General features: G+C 59.6%; 2 protein-coding genes across 9 annotated transcripts; both read right to left on the reverse strand.

The window, feature by feature from the left end:
* Positions 1 to 1,559: 1,559 nt before the first annotated feature.
* Positions 1,560 to 10,920, reverse strand: PYCR1 (pyrroline-5-carboxylate reductase 1). Of its 6 annotated transcripts, none has more exons than XM_021928447.2 (8): positions 10,812 to 10,920; positions 5,576 to 5,689; positions 5,274 to 5,344; positions 4,499 to 4,678; positions 4,088 to 4,309; positions 3,819 to 3,911; positions 3,492 to 3,655; positions 1,560 to 2,547 (listed from the first exon to the last, which is right to left on the reverse strand). In XM_021928447.2, the coding sequence occupies exons 2-8, from the start codon at positions 5,640 to 5,642 to the stop codon at positions 2,385 to 2,387; spliced, it is 960 nt and encodes a 319-aa protein (XP_021784139.2). In that variant the 5' UTR covers positions 5,643 to 5,689; positions 10,812 to 10,920; the 3' UTR covers positions 1,560 to 2,384. The 6 variants fall into 6 exon arrangements, with proteins under 6 accessions (XP_021784139.2, XP_009189760.2, XP_003913637.2 ...); XM_009191496.4 differs by lacking the exon at positions 10,812 to 10,920 and adding an exon at positions 6,323 to 6,646; XM_003913588.5 differs by lacking the exon at positions 10,812 to 10,920 and adding an exon at positions 6,036 to 6,068.
* Positions 8,422 to 11,351, reverse strand: MYADML2 (myeloid associated differentiation marker like 2). Of its 3 annotated transcripts, none has more exons than XR_639462.4 (2): positions 9,463 to 10,793; positions 8,422 to 9,260 (listed from the first exon to the last, which is right to left on the reverse strand). XR_639462.4 is itself a non-coding variant. In XM_009191493.4 (2 exons), the coding sequence occupies exon 2, from the start codon at positions 10,452 to 10,454 to the stop codon at positions 9,531 to 9,533; it is 924 nt and encodes a 307-aa protein (XP_009189757.1). In that variant the 5' UTR covers positions 10,455 to 10,633; positions 11,013 to 11,351; the 3' UTR covers positions 8,422 to 9,530. The 3 variants fall into 3 exon arrangements, 2 of the variants coding, with proteins under 2 accessions (XP_009189757.1, XP_009189756.1); XM_009191493.4 differs by adding an exon at positions 11,013 to 11,351 and having other exon boundaries at positions 8,422 to 10,633; XM_009191492.4 differs by adding an exon at positions 10,812 to 10,914 and having other exon boundaries at positions 8,422 to 10,633.
* Positions 11,352 to 14,097: the final 2,746 nt, after the last annotated feature.

Consider the following 14,097-nt stretch of genomic DNA (forward strand, 5'->3'; position numbering starts at 1 on the left):
TTACAGGACTGAGAGGTGTCAGAGCTGCTGGTGACAGGAGCAGGGAAAGCACCATCCAGCCAGCCCACAGGGCCCCATGTAGGGTTCCTCTGCCTGGCAGCATTTCGACGCTTCCTAGCAGGATTCTTGGGTCTTTGGCCCCCAGAGCCATCTCCCTCCTCGACCTGCTGCAGACCCACATAAAACGTGATGCTGCTTGGCTTGGGTCTGTCCTCACACTCTGTGGCTTCCTGGGTGTCCGCCTCCCCACAGCCTGCCTCATGTACCTCCCCAGACTTCTCATGCGTGTCAGGAGCCTCCTGTGGACTCTGGCTCTACCTGCCTCTGCTTAATCAGGAACCCACAGCGGGAAGGCTCCTAGGGCCCACCTGCTGAAACAAACACCTCCCTGCACAGCCTCTCTGCACCCCCCGCCCCGGCCACCTCCTCACCTCCCCACCTCCCTGTGCTTCCTCTGGGGCCCAAGACCTGTCTGCCTCACTTGAAACCCATGTTGCCTGCTGGCTTTGTGTCCCCAGACCAGAAGCACCTTTGGCAGCCCCACACCCCTCATCTTGCTCTGCGTCAGCACCTAAGAGTGGCGCTGGCAGGGAAATTGGCTTTGAGGGGAACGGTCAGGGGGCAGCTTTAGTCCTGGGACAGGTGTGTGGCCTGTGGGACAGTCTCTTCTGGGGGCACCTCTGCCCAGGTAGGAGGGGTGCCAGGGTCTCCCAGCACTGCCGGGCACTTTGCTGGGGCAGGGGGTGATTCTGTTGCTCACAGCCCTGACACAAGGGCATTCCCCGCCCGCCCTGATGCCCACGTCCACCCACACAGGAGGGGACCTTCAGGGGAGCCTGCAGGGACTCCCGGCCCAGCACTGGCCATCTGTGTCCCCTGCTTAGCTCCTGCGCTGCCAGATCCCAGCCAGACAGCAGGGACTCACCCCACTGCCATCCCCTTTGTGCCTGGGTGTGATGGGTGCTCAGTTTGTGGGGAGCGGCCAGGACTCTCGCCAGGTGGAGAGTGGCAGTGGAGGATGTACCCATGCCATCTGCCCTGCCGCAGCATTTCCTTCCTGTTCCCCTGCATGTCTTCCCTCCCTTGGAGGGAAGTGCTGGATTCTGTCCCCCAAGCACCCCTCCACATGCCTCATACATACCAAGCATCATTCTGCTGTGGGCCTGTGGGGGTTCTGGAAATGAGTTCCCGTGATGAAGTTCCAGAAAGCTGCTCAGCTCTCCTAACCCCTGCACAGCCTGACACCCTGCTGCCACCCAGCCCGCCTCCCCTCACACAGTGTGCACTGCCTCAGGGGGGAAGGGGGCCTCATCTTGCTGTCTCCATACTCAGTAACTATGTGTTGGTTGAAGGAATCAGAGCATCCCTGGCCCTTGTAACCCAACCCTCAGCAGCTCCTCCAATCCTGTGGACCTCCTGGGATCCTGGGATGGCTGACTGTATGTGTCCACTTGACTGGGCCACAGGGTGCCTGAGCGTTTGGTCAAACATTATTCTGTTTCTGGTGGGGGTGGGGGGGGGTTGCATGAGACTAATACTTGACTCTGCAGACCTTTGCATTAGATTACATTGACATTTTAATCAGTAAGGCAGATGCCCTCCCAAGATGTGGGCAGGCCTTGCCTAATCAGTTGGAAGGCCCCACTATTCCATCCACAGTAACCACCCTCCCTGACAGGCAGGGCCTCCCTCCTCATCTGGCAGACAGAAGTCAGGGCACTAGGGGCTGGAAACCAATTTATAAAACTGGAAGGGCCAGGACAGAAGTGATAGCACCCCGCCAGGGAGGTCAGGAGCAGGAGGCAGTGGCCACAGGAAGTTCACCAGCAACCCAAGGAGCCCTTTCCCCAAATGTCTGTGGGATCTGGGTGCTTGGCAGCCAAGAAGGGCTGTGGCCCTTCACGCTGGACTCGCGATGCCTGGACCCTCCAGGCCTTCTCACACGGGAAGGAGAGGTTTCTCCCTGAATGGAGGGCAGGGAGGGGCCAGGAGGGGATGTGGGATCCCACCTCTGCTGAGCCTTCACAGAGGGGGCCCTTGACCTTTGCACTCAGGAAGGAGCCCATGCCAGCTGACACTGGAGTTAAGAGTGGGTGAAGACCCTCCGGGCTCCTGAGCGCTAGAGGAAGGTGGTCCTGACATGGTTTGGGAGCAGAGGAGAAAGGAGGTTGAGGTTGGGGAATCCACCCCTGTTCTGGGCTGGGAAACACTTGCAGACCACAGAGATTTCCAGTGGGAAGTGACGTGGCCCCTCCCTGGCTATGTCCCTGGCTGGCCCCTGCGCTGATCAGAGCCAGACAGTGGGCCACTATCGGGGACCCCCTAGTCCCCCTAGTGATGAGAGAAGAGAAGGTGGTGGCAGGGTGGTGGTCAGGCAGGACGTGTCAATCCTTGCCCACTGGCGCCAGGCTGCGGGGGAGCAGCTTGGTGTGGCCAGAAGGCGACAGAGAGGTCCCTGCAGGGGATTCCAGCTTCACCTTGTCCAGGATGGTCTTCTTGATGGCGGCTGGTGACACCTGCTCCTGGTCAGCCATGGACTGCAGCTCCCTGGAGAGGCAGGGAGAGGTTGGGTTTGGAGCACAAGCGTGCACCCAGGAAGAGGGAGTGAAGCCCACAGCTCCCAATGCGTCAGCCCTGGGCAATACTGTCACCCTCATCTCAGCACCTTTATTCCCTTCTGCCAGTGACACACCCCACACAGCTGCTGGGCTCCCTCTCACCTCACTGGAATCAGCTCAGCATCACCAAATCTCCCCGCAGCGCCCCCCAGACCTGAGTTCTCATGGCCCCACCACAGGATGTGGGTTTATGCCCGTCTCTCCTGCAGGCTGGAGGTGAGGCCAGGCCCCTCATGTTCCCCTCACTGCTACAGGGTGGCACTCGCAGAGTCTGAGAGTGTCTGGACTGGAGAGTGGGCAGTGTGGCGAGAAACACGTCCTCATCCACCCTGCAGACTTGAACTGGGGACAGCAGCTCTCAGCCTGGCTCTGCCTTTGACCAGCTATGGGATCCCAGGCATACAGTAAACTCTCTCGCCTGCTCTTTCCTTCTTTCACCTTCCATGGAATTTTCCTTGTGCCTGGATGCTGCTGTGTGTCCTGCTGGTCTAACTTAATCCCCCAGCGAGGGCAGGGGGAAGGTGGAACCAGGCACACAAGTTTCCTAACGTGCCTGGCCACCCCGCCACCCCACTGGTGTGGCCCCTGGCTCGAATGATGCTCCTGGCTATGACGATGGTGGACCTATGTGGGGAGCACAGGGCAGAGCATCCGGGTCCCTCTGTGGATGTCCCCTCCTCACAGGAAATGGAAGGTGGGGAGGAGCACTGCACACGGTAACCCAGGGAACCTCAGGGCCCCGTGTCCTGCCCAACGCCAGGCCAGAGTTCAATACATATCTGCTGAGTGCATGAATGAGCCGATGTATGCGAGATGGAGGCCTCTGCCATGCAAGGACTGGAGACCAGGGAAGCGGGCAGGGTGGGGGCCCACCGTGTGCGGATGCAGGAGGCCTCCACAGCGTTGATGAGCAGAGAGCGGAAGCCCCCACTCTCCAGCACGTGCAAGGCATGGATGGTGGCCCCACCAGGAGAGCTGACGTTGTCCTTGAGCTGGCCTGGGTGCTGTTCTGAGTGCAGCAGCATCTTGGCAGCCCCCTGCAGCCAGAACAAAGGCTGACGGCTGTGAGCACCCACCTGCCTCTGCAGGGCACTGCCCCAGCCACTGCAACACACACTGACTCCCCACTTGGCTCCTCCCAGTGAGGCCCCAGGGCCCTGCAAGGAGTGGCCCCACCAGAGGGTCAGGAAACACACTGACCAGGAGGGCCTGGGCCCCGAGGCGGACTGCCAGGCGCCTTGGAAGTCCCATCTTCACGCCCCCATCAGCCAGGGCATCCAGGGCTGTGAATGCCTGTGGGGAGAAGCCACCCTGAGCCTCTCTCCTGGGCTTCTCCTTCCCTTCTGGGCAAGCTCCAGTTCCCACAGCCTTGGAGCCCTCCACCGTGGCCCTCCCAGGGGGGCAGGGACAGATGTGCCCTGTGGTCCTGGGAAGTGTCCGCCGCTGCCATCTGCCCCCGCAGTCCTCACGTAGGCGGGGCCGCTGCCACTGAGCCCCGTGACGGCATCGATCAGGTCCTCTTCCACCTCTGTGCAGAAGCCCACGCTGTTCAGCAGCTGCTCCAGGAGCCTCCCGTCCTCCACCTGGGCATGTGTGCCTGTGGCGTACACGGTGGCCCCCTCCCGCACCACGACGGGGATGTTGGTCATGCAGCGGATGACCCTGGGGGTTGGTCGAAACGCTGACAGCTTCTGGAAGAGAAACCAGTGTGTCTGTCTGGCCTTGGATGCAGTGCCTAGATGCACCCACCCCCCCGAGCAGTGCCTGAGCTGTCCCAGTGGGCCGGGACACTGCAACCCTTTTGCAGATGAAAACTTAAGTACTGAGGGCCAGGGCTGTAGACAGCCCCTCTCCACACCCCACTAGGCCTGCAGTGCTACCTTCTCTATGGAGCCGATGGTGACGCCGGCCGCACAGGACACCACGATGTGCCTGTCCTCAATGTGGGTGCCTATCTCATCCAGGATGAAGGGGATGATGTGTGGCTTCACAGCCAGGAAGAGCACATCACTGTGCTGCACCGCCTCCTTGTTGTGGGGTGTCAGCTTCACCCCCATCTTCTGTGGGGGGCAACAGGTGGGCTTAGCCTGTTCCTGTGGCTGTCTGCACCCCCACCAAGCCAAGAGCCCCAAAGGTAGAACAGCACAGAGAATGCTGGAGTTGGGGGTGGGCAGGGCTGGGGGCTCAGGGCTCTGACCACCGCCTTGATGACCCTTCCCACCCAGAAATGGAGGAACTCTGTGTGGAATGTGTCCCTGTTGCAGACAGAAAAGGAGCCTCCATTCACACCACCGCCCTGCCACCAGCCTCGGACTGCCGTCCCCCAGACCCCCGCTCTCCACGTGTGAGTGGTGGTCTCAAGCAGCCCCCACGTGTGTTCTTTGGCTGCCCGGCTGTGGCCCCACCTGCCAGGCCCCCAGAGGACCCCTCGGAACTTTAACTCTGTGCAGGGAGCTCCATTCCAGAGCAACACCCTCCTGTTAGTTGTACACACTCTCACCACCCAGGTCCCAAGAGAAATTGGCGGGGCAAGGAGGCAGGGTCCATGAGACTCCAGCCCAGGGCCCCTGCCCTCACTGGGTGGGAGCATTCCTGCATCTCCACGCCCAGCCCCACAGGGACTCAGTCTCCTTTTCCCCTTTCACCTGCACCTACCCTGAGGGCAGAAACCGTGGCCAGGTCCATGTCTGGGGAGCTAGCCATTATCTTGTGGGCAGCCAAGATGCCTAAGAGGGGAAACAGTTCCTCTTCATGGCCAGTTCTGGCTTCCCTCCCTCCCCATTCCCAGGAAGAAGAGTAAGACAGCACAGGTAAAGCCCCAAACACACAGAAGCTGCCAGTTCCCCCAGGACTCAGGTCTTGTGACCCAGCCCCCACCTTCAGCCCCCAGCCCTGCAGAAGTGGAAAGGGGCGAGTCTCTCCCACTGGGCCTCACCGTCCCCCACCTGGGGACCTACCTGCTGCTGTGAAGCCCTTGACCAGGGCAAAAGCCAGCTGGCCAGCGCCGATGAAGCCCACGCTCATGCTGTCGGGAGACCCCCGGCCCAAAGCCCCCACAGATGGCACCGGCTCTGCGGGATGAGATTGGCAGGATCAAAGCAAGTTAGGAGGGCAGTGCCAGCCTGACCGCTCCTCCCGCAGCCAGGTGCCCACCCGGCTTTCCACTTTGCTGTCCGATGGCCCTGGCCCGCTAACTGCTCCGGATCCCCTAGCCAGAGCGGCGAGGGGTCCCGCACCCACCGCAGGGGTAGAGGCTCCGCAGAGGAAATGACTGGGAAGGGGGAAAAGTACGGGCAGGACCCGGCGCCCCGGGGGTCCCCCGTCTGAGCTCCCGCCCCGCCCGGAGCTAGGCTACCGTCGCGCCCCACCCGGCAGGCACCGCCCACCATTCCCGGAGCCCGACCCCAACCCAGCTACCGTGCGCAGGCCGTCCCCACCCCTCCGCGCCGCGCCCGCCACGCGGCACCCGCACCCCAGCCCCGCCCCCGTCGCGCCAGCAAATCCGGGCGCGGCCGCCAGGCGCTGGCCAATCAGAGCGCGCGGCGGCGCCAAAGCGGTTGCATCATCCGCGCGCCCCCCCCGCGCCGTCCGCTCGGGCCCCGCCGCTCGCGTGCCCTGGGATCCCCCGACCCCCGGACACACCCCCTCTCAGGCTCGCGGTCCCCTGACCCGCGCTCCTCCGGGTCGCGCTTCCTGGGACCTACCGTGGGGTCCGAGGACGCGGGCGGAGGGGGCGGTCCGAGGGGGCCCTGCACGCAGGGCTTTGTCTTGGGCCACCCGGACACGGACGCGTCAAGCTGGCGGCCCTGGGCGCGTGGCCGGTGCTCTCTGGGAATCAGTCCCTTCTACTGTCATCGAGTTTGGAGAAGCCCGGCTGCACCGCGTTTTCTTTCCTTTGTGTGTGTGTGTGTGTGCGCCCGCGCGCGGGGGGGCGGGGTTGAAAACAATTTGCTAAGTGGAAACATTTTAAATATAACACTATTTCCGCTGGGCGCGTTGGCTCACTCCTGTAATCCCAGCACTTTGGGAGGCCGAGGTGGGCGGATCACCTGAGGTCAGGAGTTCGAGACCAGGCTGGCCAACATGGTGAAACCCCACCATGGTGAAACCCCATCTCTACTAAAAATACAAAAAATTAGCCGGGCGTGGTGGCAGGCGCCTGTAATCCCAGCTACTTGAGAAGCTGAGGCAGGAGAATCGCTTGAACCCGGGAGGTGGAGGTTGCAGTGAGCCAGGATCGGGCCTCTGCACTCCAGCCTGGGCAACAAGAGTAAGACACCACCTTAAAAAAAAAAAGGAAGAAAAGAAGAAAGGAAAAGAAAAGAAAGGCATGACACAGGTGTTCTTCTAACTGGGCACACAGTGGTGCTCCGCTAGCAAACACAGGAAGCCCACCCCATCGTGCCCCAGCTCCCATGCAACCCGGAGCATCCTCCAATACCCAAACATCATGCCTGCCCTGGGTTTTAGGGAGAGGGAAGCTCCAGTCACTTCCCCCTGAGAGCATGCTCAGAGTTCATCTGATTCGGGCTCTGGATAGTCAGGGTCCCTGTCGGTGGTGAGATTAAGGGCGAAGTCAGAAGGGATCACTGGCAGCCCATTCCCCTGCCAAGGGGTGAGAAGAGCTACCTTATTTTTTCTGTGCTGTATCTTAGATGATGACAGGCTATTCTAGCACATCATTTCAGAAGGCCTGGGACGCTCCTGCCACAGCGGCAGGGCCAGCGTTCTGGCTATCTGTCTACCTGTTCCCCCCACTGTAGACATGTGATGACCACCACCAACACTGGGAGGCTGCTCTGTGGTGGCCATGGGAGGAGCTTGTCCAGATGGACAGCTCAAACCTGGGGCACGAAGGCTAGCATCGCCACGGTGCTTTGAGAGCCAAGCTCCCCAGGCCATTTCAAAATCAGTTTTCCCCAAGTGATAACAGCAAGTAACACTTTTACCTAAAAACCCAAAAACCCAAAATGGACAGCCCTCTGGGCCAGGGATACACCATCAACAGCATTGATTCTGAAGGAAGCCTCCCAGCCAGACCTCCCAGCCCTGGGTCTCCTCCCCTTCCTTTCTCTCCCTCAGGACCTTTGAGAAGGTGGCAGAAGGCCACTGGACAGGGAGAAAATTGGGAAGTTGGTGACAATTAACTCGTTTCAGAATTCTGGCCAGCAAAAAAAAACGAGAGGAGGCTGGGTCCCCTGCAAGACTGGTGCCCAGGTCTCCCCTGAGTCAGGAGGCAGGTGATCCCTGTACCCCTCCCCGCCACTCTCAGCCAGCAGCAGGCCCCACAGCTGACTGCCCTTGTCTGGGATCTGCCATTGACCCACCCCCTCTGAGTAAAGGACGTCGGCCAGACCCTGTTTGTCGGCTAACGTGAGCAAGACCCCTCCTCAGGGGCCAGCGAGGCCCCTTCCTTATGTTCTTCATGGCAGCAGCACAGGCCTGGTTGTGGGGACCGCCATCCAAAAGGAACAACAATGCATCTGTCCATCGCTGTGTCCGGGGCCTCTCGAGACCCCCAGATGGGCATGGGGGAGGAGGTGAGCGCTGCAGGCCTCTGGGAGGGATGGGCATGAGCCACAGGCCTGTCGGAGCCAGGCTGACCTGTCACCCCTCTGAGGCAGAGGACACTGCCTGCCCCTTCCCCAGGAGGCTGCTCAGACCCTCAGGAGCCCAGCCTGCCCTGACCACAATCCCGGGCCACTTCTTCCTCAGCCTTCCCCCACAGCATGCTAGGAGGGGCCGCCAGGAGGGGCAGGTGCCCACAGTCCCCTCAGAAGAGACTGCTGGTCCAGAGGCAGGGTGCATCTAACTGTCAGCATTTATTTCCTGCTCAAGGACGTCAGTGGGACCCAGTCAATGGGCTGAGGGGCTGTTGTGCCCCTGCCCACCCGGCTTGGACTCAGGGGCGGCCAGTGGGTCAGCTCCTGGCTGGTCCAGGCTGGGCTTCTGTGCAGGAGAAGCTGGCTGGAGCGTGGAGGATGATGGCCTCGGCGTCAGGAGTGTTTGGGCAACTGGACCCTTGAGCAGAGGCAAGCAGTGCCCAGACTCTGTGTCCAGCGGCTGTCCTCAGCTGGGCTCCCTCCCAGTGCCACAGAGGCCCACAGTGCACAGATGCCCACCCGGCCACTGCTGATGCTGCTTTGTCACAGCCGATGGTGGGTGTCCAGGTGGGGCTCTGTGGCTATGGCAGAACCAGGTCCTCTCTGTCCACTGTGCACTTGGCGCCGCTGGGCTCTGTAGGCTCTTCTAGGCCACCTGCGCCACTTCCAGCCGGCGGACACCCCGGAGGCAGCCTGCTTCCAAAGGCTGTGGCTACTAGCCCGGAGGCTTCCCAGACATGGGTGGGAGAGGCTGGTGCAGACTCTGATCCAGGAGTGGTTCCGGCTCCACACGCCCCTCCCTCCCCTTGATTGGCCCAGCTGCTCTGCTGGGTGCCTTTCCTCTGAAAGTCATTCATTTTTCAGCTTGCCTTACCCAGCCTGAGTGTGGTCTCCAGACACTCACGGAGGTACTGGGTGCCTCGCGAATCCTTCTGGCCTCAGCGTCCCCAGCTGCAAAATGGGTCACAACAGCAGCGGCTTTAAAGTTTTCCCATATGTTACAGTGACCAGCACTGAGCCCCAGGAGCGCCGGGAAATGCTGAGAGAGAGAGAGCTGGGGATTAGCCTAGGTGAGGCTCTCCCCTGCGTCTGCTCAGGGCCTCAGCCCTGCTGTCCTCCCCCTGTCCGTCCGTTCCTCCGTGAGCCCAGCCTGGAAGTCGGGGCACGACCTCTCCCGTTGTACTTCATCTGCCCTGAGCCCGCGACTTCCCTCCTACTCGCTACTTGACACTTCGGTTCACCTGAGTTTCCCTTGCAGGGCCTGGAGCTGCTGGCCAGAGAGCAGAGGTGGGCGGGCTGCCGATGTGGGCTACAGGCTGGGCACGAAGCGAATCCTCTGGGAGTAGGCGAGGTCAGCGACGTACAGGAGCAGGTTGACATAGGTGAAGATGGCCACCACCAGCTGGCTGTCCCAGGGACAGCTGCCTCGAATGCAGTCAGGGGGCCGTTTGGGCTCGCCATACTTGGGATCGAAACAGAAGACTGGCCAGATCACGGCGGCACTGAGGTACAGGAGCACAGCCAGGAACGTGTACACCACCACCAGCCGGTCAAAGGGGCAGCCCAGGCCCCCTGTGTGGCCCATCACACTCAGGGCCACCACGGCCACTGTGGCAAGGAAGCACAGGCTATAGACGGCCACGCACCACTGGGTGGCCACATAGCGCCCGTAGCGGCTGTCGTGGACCAGCGCCCCAAAGATGATGCAGGCCACGAAGGCCTGGACGATCTTGAGGAGCCCTGACACTGTGGCCATGTAGCTGGTCACCTGGCCGGGCCGGGCCCGTGTCAGGGCCACCTCCACGGCGTAGGCCAGAAAGAGGAGTCCGGCGAAGACGCTGGCTGCCAGGCGGAAGTCCCTGGCAGCACAGCCGGCAGGCTCGGGGGGACACTCCCGCCGGGCGAAGTACAGCGGGTACAGGACCGCAGCCGTGGCGCACAGCAGGGTGGCCAGCATGGCGAAGGCGGCGGTGAAGTTGCCCCAGGAGAGCCGCAGGCAGCCGTGGAGCCGTGTGAACTCACAGGCCACCACCAGTGCGGAGACAGCAAAGCAGAAACCCCAGGCAGCCATGCAGAAGGTGCCCTGGACGCCCGTGAAGCCGCCCCGGTGGGCCACCAGGCTGAAGGTGGTGCAGCCAAAGGCCAGCTGCAGCACGCGGGCTGTGCCCACAGGGGACATCACGGCGCCCAGGTGCAGGTATGCACTCCCAGGGGGCTCCATGGCGCTGCCCATCTGGCCAGCCACGTTTCCGGCTCACACAGTGCTCCAAGGCCCTGGGGTCCCTGCTGGACCAAGACCCCTCAGTTCCCTGCGGTAGTGGCAGGTGCCCGCAGCCTGCAGAGGCGGTGACGACGGTGACATTGCAGCAGGGCGGCCTCTCTGCTGCCTATGTGAGGCGGCCCCCGCCAGCGCTATAAATAGACAGCCGTGATCAGAGCCCTAGAATAGCAGCCCACATGCCTGTCCCCATCTTAGAGAGGCATCTGACCCCTGGTCCGCTGTGGAGCCCCTGCCGGGACCATTAACCCATTGGCTGCTGGCACCACCCCCACCTCCGCCTCCCGCCGCCTCCCGCCGCCTCCCGCGCACCTGCATCTGTCAGTCTGGTGAGTTGGTTTCACAGCTCTTGGGGGAGGGGGATGGAGAAGGAGGGGAGCAGAGAGCGTGAGGGTCCCCACGGGGTAACCCCAGCTCCAGCAGCCTCCAGGGCCTGCTGTGTGGGGGAGGGGTGTACGAGGCAGGAGGCGGCGCCAGGGCTTGCGGTGGGTAGGGGGTTTCCCCAACACTTACCCCACCTCTTCCGGATGGCCATGTGGTTCAGAGCCTGCGTGGGCTTCAGGATCCTGCTGTCATAGCCTGAGGTTCACAGGGCTCTACTGTGGCCGTGGGGGGAGCAGAGCGTGGAGACCGTGGCTCTACTCCCCAAGCCCCCCTCCCCACCCTCATTCTGTCTTGTCCTTAACCTGCCTGGGGCAGAGACGTTTGACTGTTAGTTACTGTCTGCAGGGGCCGTTCCGGGGCTCTTCACTTGTTCTTCACATTAAACACCTAGAAAAACACTCAACTCTTCCCTTTTTTTTTGAGACGGAGTCTTGCTGTGTTGCCCAGGCTGGAGTGCAATGGTGCGATCTTGGCTCCCGCGTTCAAGCAATTATCCTGCCTCAGCCTCCCGAGTAGCTGGGATTACAGGCGTGAGCCACTGTGCCCGGCTAATTTTTTTTTGTATTTTTAACAGAGACAGGGTTTCACCATGTTGGCTAGGCTGGTCTTGATCTCTTGACCTTGTGATCCGCCTGCCTCGGCCTCCCAAAGTGCTGGGATTACAGGTGTGAGCCACTAGGCCCGGCCCCTCTTTTTTTTTCAAGACAGGGTCTAGCTCTGTCACCCAGGTTGGAATGCAGTGGTGAGATCACTGCAGCCTCGACCTCCCAGGCTCAAGTGATCCTCCTGCCTCAGCCTTTTTATTTATTTAGTTATTTAACCATTTGCAGTCACTCCCAAATCTTCCATTTTTAAACTAAAATATGAAATGTTTTTGAAAAGGAAAAAAAAGATTTCTTTTTGTTTTTTTTTTTTTTTTTGAGACAGAGTCTCGCTCTGTTGCTCAGGCTGGAGTGCAGTGGCGAGATCTCGGCTCACTGCAAGTTCCGCCTCACAGGTTCAAGCCATTCTCCTGCCTCAGCCTCCCGAGTAGCTGGGACTACAGGCGCCCACCACCACGTCCAGCTAATTTTTTGTATTTTTAGTAGAGACGGGGTTTCACTGTGTTCGCCAGGATGGTCTCGATCTCCTGACCTCGTGATCCACCCGCCTTGGCCTCCCAAAGTGCTGGGATTACAGGCTTGAGCCACTGTACCCGGCTGGAAAAAAAAATTATTTCTTACTAAATTTAAAGTTTTTTCTTTTCTTTTCTTTTCTTTTTTTTTTTTTTTTTGAGACAAAAGTCTCACTCTCACCCAGACTGGAGTGCAGTGGTGCAATCTCAGTTTGCTGCAACCTCCACCTCCCAGGGTAAAGCAGTTCTCCTGCCTCAGCCTCCCGAGTAGCTGGGACTACAGGCATGCATCACGATGCCCGGCTAATTTTGTATTTTTAGTAGAGATGGGGTTTCTCCATGTTGGTCAGACTGGTCTCCAACTCCCGACCCCAGGTGATCCAACTGCCTGGCCTCCCAGAGCGTTGGGATTACAGGCGTGAGCCACCGTGCCCAGCCTTAGAACATTTTTCGATTAGCAGAAAAATTGACCAGGTAGTGCAGCCTCCCACACAGCCCTTACCTAGCCTTCCTATGGTTAACCTCCTAGTGAGCTATGGGGGGCGGGCTTTGTTACAGTTAATGAGTCACAGCCGATACTGACACATCATTATTGACTAAGGCTTGCACTTGATTCCTGTTGCCTCAGTTGCACTTCCTGTCCCAGGAGCCCATCCCGGACCCCATAGCACACTCAGTCCTCAGGTCTCAGGCTCCTCTCGGCTTCCCTCGTGTTCGATGACCGTGGCAGTTATGAGGAGCGCTGGCAGGTGTTTTGGAGTGTGTCCCTCTGTTGGGATTGGTCTGATATCTTTCTCTTGGTTAGACAGGGGATATGGGTTTTGGGAGGAAGACCGCAGGGTTGAAGTCCCGTCCTCATCCCGGCCTGTCAAGGACGTATGCTCTCCACCTGCCAGGTCATGGGTGGGGCTGGCCCGGGCCACCTGACTGACTCAGAGCCTGTCAGGTTTCTCCACCGTGAAGTCCCCCTGTTCACATGGTGCCGTTTGTGGAGAAGTCACGATTTGCAGCCCCCAAGGAAGAAGTGGGGGGTTAGGTTCCCCCTCCCTAGGGGCAGAGTGTCTGCAAAAATTACGTAGAATTTTTCTGCAAAGGAGACTTGTCTCCTCCCCTGTTTATTTGTTTGTTCAATGATGTGTCTATAGCAGCGTGAATTTACAGATGTTTATACTTTGTTGGTGGTGGTAGTTTTTTTTTTTTTTTTTTTTTTTTGAGATGGAGTCTAGCTCTGTTACCCAGGCTGGGGTGCAGTGGCATGATCTCGACTGACTGCAACGTCCACCTCCCAGGTTCAAGCAATTCTCCTGCTTCAGCCTCCCGAGTAGCTGGGACAACAGGTGCATGCCACCATGCCCAGGTAATTTTTGTATTTTCAGTAGAGACGGGGTTTCACTATGTTGACCAGATGGTCTTGATCTCTTGACCTCGTGATCCACCTGCGTTGGCCTCCCAAAGTGCTGGGATTACAGGCATGAGCCATCACGCCCGGCCTGTTGTTGTATTTTTGAGATGGAGTCTTACTCTGTCACCCAGACTGGAGTGCAGTGGCACGATCTTGGCACACTGCAACCTCTGTCTCCTGGGTTCAAGTGATTCTCCAGCCTCAGCCTCCTGAGTAGCTGGGCTTACAGGCGCTGGTCACCACACTAAGCTAATATTTGTATTTTTAGTAGAGATGGTGGTTCACCACGTTGACCAGCCTGGTCTTGAACTCCTGACCTCAAGTGATCCACCCGCCTCAGCTTCCTGAAGTGCTGGTATTACAGGCGTGAGCCACCGTGCCTGACTGGGTGTTTATAGTTTGGATTAGAATCCGGAGCTACGGGGGCTCTTGTGGTCTGCTGGGCTCCCCCGACATGCTTCCATCAGTGTGTGTGAGTGTGTGTGTGTGTGTGTGTAAGCACTTCCTTACTTTTTGGCACTACAAGATATTCCAAGTTCAACCTGTGTATTTCCTGTGATGCCGTGATATAACAAAAAATGAGGCCGGGCACGGTGGCTCATGCCTGTAATCCCAGCACGTTGAGAGGTTGAGGCAGGCAGATCACCTGAGGTCAGGAGTTTGAGAACAGCCAGGCTAACACAGTGAAACGCTGTTTG

Source organism: Papio anubis, chromosome 17, assembly GCF_008728515.1.
Source record: "Papio anubis isolate 15944 chromosome 17, Panubis1.0, whole genome shotgun sequence".
Classification (NCBI taxonomy): Eukaryota; Metazoa; Chordata; class Mammalia; order Primates; family Cercopithecidae; genus Papio; species Papio anubis.

What these genes read in the sequence shown, in the direction of transcription:
- PYCR1 (XM_021928447.2), bottom strand. Translation starts at nt 5,642, where the DNA reads ATGAGCGTGGGCTTCATCGGCGCTGGCCAGCTGGCTTTTGCCCTGGTC. An exon ending in CCACGGTTTCTGCCCTCAGG is followed by an intron (nt 4,679 to 5,273) that starts GTAGGTGCAGGT and finishes TGCCCCCCACAG; the next exon opens with AAGATGGGGGTGAAGCTGAC. An exon ending in CCATCGGCTCCATAGAGAAG is followed by an intron (nt 4,310 to 4,498) that starts GTAGCACTGCAG and finishes TTTCTCTTCCAG; the next exon opens with AAGCTGTCAGCGTTTCGACC.
- MYADML2 (XM_009191493.4), bottom strand. Translation starts at nt 10,454, where the DNA reads ATGGGCAGCGCCATGGAGCCCCCTGGGAGTGCATACCTGCACCTGGGC.